Below are 10529 nucleotides of genomic sequence, written 5' to 3' on the forward strand. Positions count from 1 at the left end.
GGCTGGCCCACCTAGACCCGGGAGGTTGTCCTAGAACACATAGGTAGCTGGAGAATGAATTCAACGGTGGTCCTACATGGGAATCTCAGGAAAGGTTGTCCCGCAGTTCATGCCACAGGAGACGATTCCACAGCAGGTGATCCCATGCAGATGCTACAAAAGCAGCCAAATCCACAGAATCTTATCCCCCGGGCCATCTTGCAACTGGTCTAGACTTATAGACGATAGCAGACAATCATCAGTGGGTCCAGGCATTTCTTGTCCCCATTCTGTCTTCACTATCCAGCCAGCGTTGAAGACCAGGCAAGTGACTCTGTGCGTTTCCTTGAAGCTATGGCTTTCTGCCTCCCCGCAACGCCCATGTCTGGAAGGGTAACGCACCCTACACGCCTGCATGGACGAGGGCTGCTCTGCGAGGTCGCCTGCTTGCGATGAACATGCATGTGGCTGTACCTGAGGGTTTTCAGGGATACCTTGGAGTCTGTGTCGCCTGTGTGGGTGACCACTGGGTACATCGGTACCTGGTATGTCCAGACCAGAGTCAAAAGGCAGTGTGAAACCTCAGTGACAGCTTCCGTTTCTGTGTAAGCCGAGAGGTTGCAGCAAACCTCGGGAGGCGATGGATAGAGCTCCCAAGGTTCACGAGTGCCCCGGGTGCTTTTGGGTGACTGGCCCAGCTGCCCATGGCGTTTACCGAGTCAGCGGCGAGTTTTCGCCGTGGTGGTGTTAAGAGCGGGGAGGTACTGGTGCAAATACGTGTAGCCGCCTGCGGACCCAGGCAGTCCAAGCTGTAGCTGCCCAACTGTGACCCATGTCGCACTGCGCAGCCGTGGCTCGGCGCCAATTAGAGGCCTGGTAAAGGGGGGCAGAAGGGGGGAGAGGGGAGGAGAGGGGCGAGACCTCTTCCTATTTTCACCTCCCTTGTGTTGTGGCTTTCTCTCCTGTCGAAAATTTAGCTCCGCAACTCGATCCAAAACCACAAAATCCCTTTCTTTTGGACGCTTCCTTTCCTCGGCCTTGTTGTCGCATCCATTCCCCTCCATCCTCCATCCCATTAGGCAGCCTCACCCGTCAAACTTCATCAAGATGGCCGACGACGCTCAGGTAAGCAAGCAACCCGTCTGACCGTCGCCTTCGCTCGTGTTGTGGCGGGCGGAGGAGGGCACCCCGCACCGCACCCACGTACGACGGCCACGATACACTCGCCTCTCGCTCGTGACCACACAGCACACACACTCTCTGTCTCTGTCTCTCTCCCTCGCGCGCCTCGCAAGCTGACAATGGCCCCGTAGCATGAACACACCTTCGACTCGGCTGACGCCGGTGCGTCGCTGACCTTCCCGATGCAATGCTCTTCCCTCCGGAAGAACGGCTTCGTTGTCATCAAGAGCCGTCCCTGCAAGATCGTCGACATGTCTACCTCCAAGACTGGCAAGCACGGTCACGCCAAGGTCCACTTGGTCGCCATTGACATCTTCACTGGCAAGAAGCTTGAGGAGCTCTGCCCTTCCACCCACAACATGGACGTCCCCAACGTCTCCCGCCGCGAGTACCAGCTTGTAAGTTGATGTTTGAGCGATCATGGGGCACGTGAGCTGCGCTTGCTAACAAATTGCCTTGTCAGCTTGACATCTCCGACGATGACTACCTCTCCCTCATGACCGATGATGGTGACACCAAGGATGATGTCAAGGTCCCCGACGGAGAGATTGGCGAGAAGATTCTCCGCCTCTTCAAGACCGAGGAGAAGGACACCAGTGAGTACAGCCCAGATGCTTGGGGATAAACTACATGTGCTGACAGCTTCAACCAGACGTTGTCATTCTGACTGCCATGGGTGAGGAGGCTGCCGTCGAGGCCAAGGAGGCTCCCAAGCAGGGCTAAATGCCCACCTCAAAAGGCGAAGACGAGCTCGGGAAACGACCGGATTCTGAACAGTAGCGCTTACGATCGGTTGAGGCAAAGCCCATGTTGAGGATACCTCGTCTTGACATATTGTGGGCCTGCCACTCATTTCTCTGATCGATGGACTTGATAGTTTTATTTGACAGCACGTGAAAGACGGGCTCGCGCGAAATCCAATCTGCGGTTTTCCCATCTAATTGGCATGCGATAAACATTCCTAGCCGGGGAGAAGATGGGGTGTCCATGGGAGTAAGAGTCCACTTGAAATGAGACTATACAAAGGATGCTCACATTACGAACATATGACATGCTGGTGATTCGTAAATGTGACTGGTCCCCACGACTGACACACAGGCGCCACGGGTGCACTCTTGGGCGTCTGCTTGCTCTGTCATAGGCCACGGCCGAGAAAGTGCCTACGTATGTTTCTTCCATGCGTAATGATGTTGAAATCACACTTTCCAGTAGCTGCCACATGATTTCGGAAGCATCTACCGTCACCTCCGTTGCTGATAATTTGAAGTCGGATATTCATACCCGCACTCTCTCCGCACCATAGCTATACAGAACCAGAAAGTATCACCCAGGCCCAATTCACACTCTAAATTCAAACGTCCAATTCACATGACCAAGGCAAACTCACACCTTATAGCTTATTCAAATGCTCAATGCTAGTTCAAAGTGTAATTCAGACGGGCGAATTGGACGTGGGTGTCGTGTGTGGGTATTGTAGGCGTGGGTGTTGTAGCTGTCGGTGCTGCAGGGAGTGGGTGTTAGGTGTAGGGGGTAGGGTGTTTGAATTTCTTCATGGGCAGCCACTGTCTGTCTTAAGCAAAGTAATGCCCCCCCCCTTATCGTTTTAGTTAGCTATCCCCCCCTATATTAAAATTTAGCTATAAACGCGGAATACATACCAAGATCATCTAGGATACCCTTATTAATATTATTAATGCACTTAATTTAGCAAAAGAAAGGTCATTATAATAGCTAGCCATTGCTTAACTTATATAAAACTGCAAATATTAAAGTTTTATTTGCATTTAAACTCATTACTATTAAATAAATAGCTATAGGCTGAATTTAAATATAATAAAGCAATAATTTAATGATATAAAAGGAGGGTTACTATTATAAATATTATAGCCCTTAATATGCCCTTATATTATGGGCTAGCCTTGGGTTGTTTGCTATAAGGTATTTAAATGGGGTTTATATTTAAAGTGCAAAGGAGAAGATTTACTCCCCATTTACACCCACGCTAAAGCCTATTCTTATAAGGCCAAAGCCCACTAATTAATTATAATGAGCAAAGCTTAAATTATAATATATCCTCCTTCTTTAAGTTTTTATAATAAGCCTTAAAGGGTAGCTATATAATAAAAAATAAAGGACATTATAATTTAATTGCAAATTAAACATTGCTCTTTACCCAGCCATTTAATTATACCCTGGCGCCTCCTAACTACGCTAAAGGCCCAGCCTATTATTTATAATTAACATGCCCCAGCCCTTATAATTTAATATATTAATTAAAATAAGCTAATAAAAAATAATTATTTAAGCATAAGTTAACGGCTAAACTAATAGCATTTTTATAATTCTTTAATATAAGCTTTTTATATAAGCTTCCTTACTTAAAACCTTAAAACCGCGGATTTATTATATAATTCATAATTAATTAATGCTTAATCATAAGTAATTTACTTTATTAGCAGGAATTTTCTAAATTTTAAGCATTTTTATAAAGCTAAATTAGCTAGCATGCAGTTAATTTACTTTAAGTTTAAGTTAGCGCTAAGCTAGCATTACTTTTAAGCCTTACCTTATAGAAAAAATTTTATACCCCCTTAAATAAACTCCTCCCCCTTACTAGCCTTAATTAATAAAAGTTACACCCTTATTTTTTTATAATGATTAAGGTAGTTATGCTTATAATAGCTAAGTTAGCTATATATAAAGTACTTAACTTTACTTATTAAAACCATTATAATATTAATATTCATTGCTTTATTATTTTAAGGTTAAGTATTATTCTTCCTTATTATAATATTAAAAACACCCTTATATTATTATAAGGTAAAGCAAAAAACTTTAAATATATTTAATTATTCCTTATAATTAAGCTAAGCTTTTATTATAAAGGTTAAGCTATTAATTATTAATAGTATTTTATATTTATTTAGCTAACTTTAAGCCTTTGCTATATAAGTTAATTAATTAAATTAAATAAGAAATTTTATTATCTCCTTCCCGCGGCGCTATTGCAGCGTAATTAAGCTAAGCTTAGCATACCTTTGCTTAAAAGGATCCTTAAGCGCAAAATAAATCTTTTTTAAGAAGCTTTTTAACTACTCCTTAAATGTTTTTATAGAATTAACGTAAAGTAAAAAGTAATTCCAGAAAGTTTTTAGCTAATTAAATATATAAAAGAATTAAGCCCTTTTAACGCTAATCACCTTTCCATTCATTGCAAACTTAGTGTAATGGGCTTAGGCTATTGCCCAAGCCATAATGCATGCTCATGCCGGGCTTATATTGCATTTAACCCTTTTATATAATAAAGCATATACTTAAAAGATAAATTTAAAGTTAGGCCCTTTTAAGGCTTAATTTACTTTTTAAATATTACAATTCATAACTCCTTTTAAATACCTTTTAACAAACGCTTAAGGCTAATTCATAATATTAAATTATAATTTCTAAATTATATTAAGGAAAATATTTATATTATAAAGGTAAATAACCTTATACCTAAGATATTAACTTTTTTATAAAATATATAATTAAAAATTCCTTAACTTACTTTAATATTAAGTTATAAAAATGCTTAAAAAGCGCCTTAGCCCCCTTAACTATTTATAATAATACCTATTAACGTTAATAGCAATGCTATTATATCTCTCCTTATAATAATGCTTTATTAACTTGCAAAGCTTAAAGCATATATAAACCTTTTTAACCTACCCTTAATTTAATGTAAGTTGCTTTTAATTAAGCCCTTATTTAATAATATTTAAGATAGCTTCTTAGCTTAAAAGATAATAATATAATATAAGCTATAAATTAATATAAACTTTATTAAAGATCTTTAAAAATATTAAATCTTTTTATAAAGTTAGCTATTTATTAAAATATAATTATGCATTATAATATTTTATAAGCAAGGCGGGCTTTAAAATAGCTTTAACATAAATAAGTTCTTTAAATACTTAAAATGCTATTATAAAAACCTATATTAATAAGCAGCTGCTTTAGCTAAGCTTAAAATATTTTAAATATAAAATTATAATAACTTTACTTAGTTTTATATTTAATTTAAATAATTAATAATATAAGTTAAAAGCTTTAAGTAATTAAGTAAAGTAAAGTTAAATTACTTTTATAATTAACTTTTTTCATAGCTTTATAATAAGGCTATTAAGGCATTAATTTTATATATAAATTATAATAAGGTAATAAATATATATTATTAAATTGCTTATAAGTTAAAGATATAAAACCTTAAGCATTAATAATATATAAGCTTATTCTTATACTTTTAAAGCTTTTAACCTAAGGGTAATAAGTAATAAATTAAGATATAGCAATAATAAATATAATTATAGTAAGTATAATAAGGGGTTAAGGCATTAGGAATAAGGGGCTATAAGGGTAGTAAGGCGCCTTTTCCTCCTAGCTAACTAGCGGCTAAGCTAAAGCACCCTAAGTTTTTAAGTTTAAAAAGAAGGCTTAACAAGGGCGCAAAACATACTTATATTATAGCTAATAAGGGTACTTTATAATAAATTACAAACTCTTTCTTATAGCTATGTTAATTTAAATTTAAGTTATAAAGCTAGTTATACCTTATAAAGAAAACCTTATTAACTTTAAGGGAAAAAACTAGCTTTTAAGTAAAGTTTTATTTAAAAGCATAAGCCCTTTTTATAAGCTTAATTTATATAAAAATAATATTAATAAATATAAAATAAATTAAATAAGCTTCCTTTCTTAATTTTTATTATTATAAATTATAAGCATATTATTATTATTTAACTAAATAATAAGTATAATTATTATGCTATTATAAATAAATAATAAATATAAAAGGTAAAATTAAAACTAATAACTTTACTTACTTTAAGAAACTTAAGAATAATTATTAACTTATTATAAAGTTAATATATTATATATATAATATAACTTTCCTTAAATATTAATGCATAATAAGCCTTTATTTTAACTTATATAATTTTAAGCATAGCTTATCCCCTTTTATTAAGCTTACCTTAATTACGCTATTATAATATTTTATTAAACTTAGCTTGCAGCTATATAGTAATTAATGCGGCTTAAAAGATAATTATAAAGAAGGAGGGTTGGCAAGATATAAGTAATTTAACCTAGTTAATTTCCAGGGTAATTATAAAGGCGTAAATAAATTGCTTATCTTGCAATAAGATAATAAATATTACCTTAATAAGAATAAGCCTAAGTAAGATTATATAAATTCTTTAAATTATAGCTCTTTAAAAAAAAGATAATAATAATATAAAGCGGCGTAAAACTAAGCCCTTGCTAAAGAAAATGCAGAACTTTGCCAGCTTTTTTAATAAAGATTAAGCTTTTACCCTTTTATTATATTAAGGTTAGTTTAATTATTATATTTATTTATTATTAATAGAAAATAGGTTTATATTAATATTATTATAAAGCTTATTATATAATATGCTTTAAAATTAATTATTTAAGCTATGGAAATAAGTTATAAAACTTTATAATAAGGGCTAAATAAGGGTTAGCTTTTTACTTATGGTAGCCTTAATCCTTTTAATGCATAAGGTAAGTAAGGGGTGGCGGTTTTATATAAATTATTATGCTTTAAATAAAATTACTTAATAAGATTATTACCCCTTCCCTTTTATTAAAAAAATATTACGCTCCTTCTTTAATACTTAATAGTTTATAAAGTTAAATATTTATGCAGCTTTTTATTAAATATAAATAATAAAGAGGTAAAAGCATTTAATAATATTTTAAACTTAGTTTAAGTTATTTAAATAGCTGGTTTGCCTCTTTAGTTTATTTAATGTGCTTGCTATGTTTTAACAATATATTAACTTAATCTTAATTAATATTTTAAAAAACTATATAATAATATACTTAAATAACATATTAATATTTTCTTTGGGCTTAAAGAGGGATTATATAAGGAAGGTGTGGAAGGTTTTGCATTATTTATAAGATATTAGGCTAAATTTAAATTAAAATAAATGCAAGTTTATAGTAAAGAAGGTAAAGTATTTAAGCTTTATTGCTATGGTTAAAATGAGCGTTTAAGTAAATTTAAAAAAGGTTAAGGTAATTTAAAAGTAAGAGGCATTATAAATAGTTTGCAGCATTTAAAGCTTTATAAGGTTTATAAACTTTTATTATAACTTTATTAAGAACTTTTTTAAGATTATTAACCTTTTTTTTTATCTTATTATTAAGGGGATTTCTTTTTAATAAGGAAGTAAGAAGAATATAGCTTTTTACTATCTTAAAGCAGCATTTATAAAGGTATTAATCCTAGCTAAATAAAATTTAAACTTAAGCATAATAATAAAGGCAAATTACTTAAAGATAGCTTTTAATGCATGCTTATTAATTTAAAAAAAGGGGGCCCTTTACTTAATTGCTTATTACTTTGCAAAGCTTTCTTTAATGCAATAAAATTATATTATTTATAATAAAAAGCTATTAACAATAATTAAGGCCTTAAAGGCATAATTACTTATGCTTTAAAGCATATCTTGCTTATTTATAATATTTATAAATTATAAGGGCCTTAAATACTTTATTAGCTCTTAACTCCTTTTAAAAAAGTAAGCTTAATAAGCTAAAACTTTATCCTTCTTTTATTATAATTTTTAATATCACTTAGGGATGTAAGCATAGCATTTTAATGCATTATTATAATGAAAATAAAATAAAATAACCTTAAAGGAAGATTGCATAATTAAAATGCTTTAACTAATCTTAATAGCAATTTTTAATACTTATATTATTATGCTTATAAAGCTATAACTATTTAATAAACTAATATTAGCTATGCTTTAAAATAAGGGAGTTTAGCAAAACTTATAATATAGGATTTGCTATAAGGTAGTTATATTTAGCTAGCAATGGTTTTTTAAAAAGGCTAAAACAATAGTTTAAATTACTAATTATACTCTTAATGCATATAGTATGCTTTAATTTTAAAGTTAGCTATAGCTTTTAAGTTAAAAACTATTTATTATATTAATATTATAACAAGCTTATAACTTTTTTATAATAAGGTATTTAAAATAAAAAGAAACCTTTTAAATCTTTTTACGCAATTTTTATTAAGATATAATATTGTAAGCTATTTAACGTTTTATTTAAAATTGCAATATATGCTGCTAAACCTAGCTTAGTTAATAGCTGTAATAAGGCCTGCTTTACCTTATCCCTTCTTTAAATTACTATTAATTTTAAATATTTATTAACTTTATAATAAACTTGCTAGCTTATAAAAACAGCCTATATTATTTAATAATTATTATAAATTACCTCTTAAAATAAATTCTTTTAAAAGCAATATACTTTATAATTATAAAGAATTATATATAATGCTTTATTACTTTATAATAGCATTATTATAAGTTCCTTATATTTATTATTAATAATTAAGGCTTTAATTAAATAAGGGCATTTTAAGCTTCTTTATATACTTAAGTAAGCATAAAATGCCTTTTATTTATAATATACTACCTTAAAATAAATAATAGCATAAAATAAATAAATTAAAAAGTATAAAAATACTTATATAATGTTATTACCTTTTTATAAAATAATTAAGCTAACCACCTTTTAACTTGCTAAATAGCGTTAAATAATAGGGATTTAATAATAACTAGCTAAAGCTTAAATTAACTAGTAAATAGGTTTAATGTGCAGGTAATCCTGGGCTCCTTAAATATAATGGCGTTTATAGCTAGTTTTAAAAGCTAAGCAGCTGCATTCTTAAATTATTTTTAAATTAAAATAAATATTGCTTAAGCCGCTATTATTTTTACTTAGCAATAATAAGAATAAGCAGCTAATAAATGCTGCTAAATAGTAAAAAGGTTTCGCATTAATGATTAAGTATAGCTATCCCTAAGGCACTTTTAAATTACTTAATTAATAAAGAAGCTTAACTAGCTATATTAAAAATACATTATAATAAACATTTTTATGCCTTAAATGGTTATCTTAAATATATTAAGCTAGGTTTATCTTACTTTTAATATTAATTAAATTAAGCGCGCTGCAAAGGATTTATTATTTACTTAAATATTTATAAATACTTAGCTAAGTGCTATATTAATTTTAAATAAAGTAAATAAGAGCTAGGATAAAGAATATCTTATAAAGGAAATCTTAATAGTTAAGAATGCATTAAGGCACTTATAAAACAATTTTCCTAAGAAATAAGTTTATATTTAAATAAAAAGGCTGGAATATATTAATATAAAAACCTTTTAAGAACTTATAAGGATTAATGGCCCTTAACTTATTTAAAATATAATAAAGAGATATTGCTATTTATAAGGAATTACCTATTTAAAGTAATTATAAGGTAAGCTTGCATTAAGCTTAATAAGCTTATTTAAAAATAAGATATAAGGTAATAAGGGTTATAAGTAAGGATAAGATAAAGATAAGTAGTTTATTTCTATTATATTATCTAGTTAAAAAAGCAGCTTTACCTATGTAAGCTTTAAATAAATTAAGTAAAGCGAGGTGATAATAAGATTTAAACTTATAACCTTGCCTGTAAATAAGCGCTCCCAACTAACTAGGACTTATTATGCACCCATTTTAAGTCCGGACAGCTCCTTCCCTTAATATAACTTAAACTATAATAATATATGTTTTTATATATTAATAGCTTATATAAAACTCATTGCAGCACTTTAGCTAAGTTATTTAAAAAGCAAGAAACCCATAATCCCCCCAGAATTCCTCCGCTTATTACTTTATTTAAGTAAGTATAATATATGTTGTTTTATTAAAGCGCTCTTAAGGTAGCGTTAAAACAAGGGCGGGTTGCATGCATAATAATGGGAATTAAACCTATATTATTACTAGTAAAATATAACGCTCTTTACTACTTAAACTTACTATATATATAATTAAGGCTTATTTAGTAATAGCAATAATAGCAGTGCTTATACTCCTTAAAAGGGGATAGCTTGCGCTTATTTAAGTTGGGACTTAAGGTGTGGTTATAATAATGAAACTTGCTTAAACCTAACTAAGCATTTTAATAAGGATATATAAAAAGGTTAAGGCGGCTTAAGCTAAATATAAGGTGCAAGGAATAAAAAATTAAGTAAGTAATAACTTAAATAGCTTTAAGCATTATAATAAACTTTTAATAATAATAATCTTTAAAATAATTAAGGCACTCTTATTTTTATTATTAATATAAGCTAAACTTATATAAAGGGCAAACCTTACTTTAAAATTTATTATAATGCATTTAACTTTTTATATATTGCTTTAAAGTATATTAAAAGCATTAGCTATGCCTTAAATAACTTATTAAAGCTAGCTGCTTATTATAAGTATATTAAGGTTATAATATATAA

At 30.8% G+C, this 10529-nt stretch overlaps 1 protein-coding gene across 1 annotated transcript; it reads left to right on the forward strand.

The window, feature by feature from the left end:
* Window positions 1–1086: 1086 nt before the first annotated feature.
* INS49_000556 (uncharacterized protein) lies at window positions 1087–1884 on the forward strand (the record flags this gene model as incomplete). The annotated part of the gene is made up of 4 exons (XM_043161393.1): window positions 1087–1104; window positions 1293–1559; window positions 1625–1757; window positions 1814–1884. The coding sequence occupies 4 exons, from the start codon at window positions 1087–1089 to the stop codon at window positions 1882–1884; spliced, it is 489 nt and encodes a 162-aa protein (XP_043029899.1).
* Window positions 1885–10529: the final 8645 nt, after the last annotated feature.

Source organism: Diaporthe citri, assembly GCF_014595645.1.
Source record: "Diaporthe citri strain NFHF-8-4 chromosome Unknown scaffold_1, whole genome shotgun sequence".
Classification (NCBI taxonomy): Eukaryota; Fungi; Ascomycota; class Sordariomycetes; order Diaporthales; family Diaporthaceae; genus Diaporthe; species Diaporthe citri.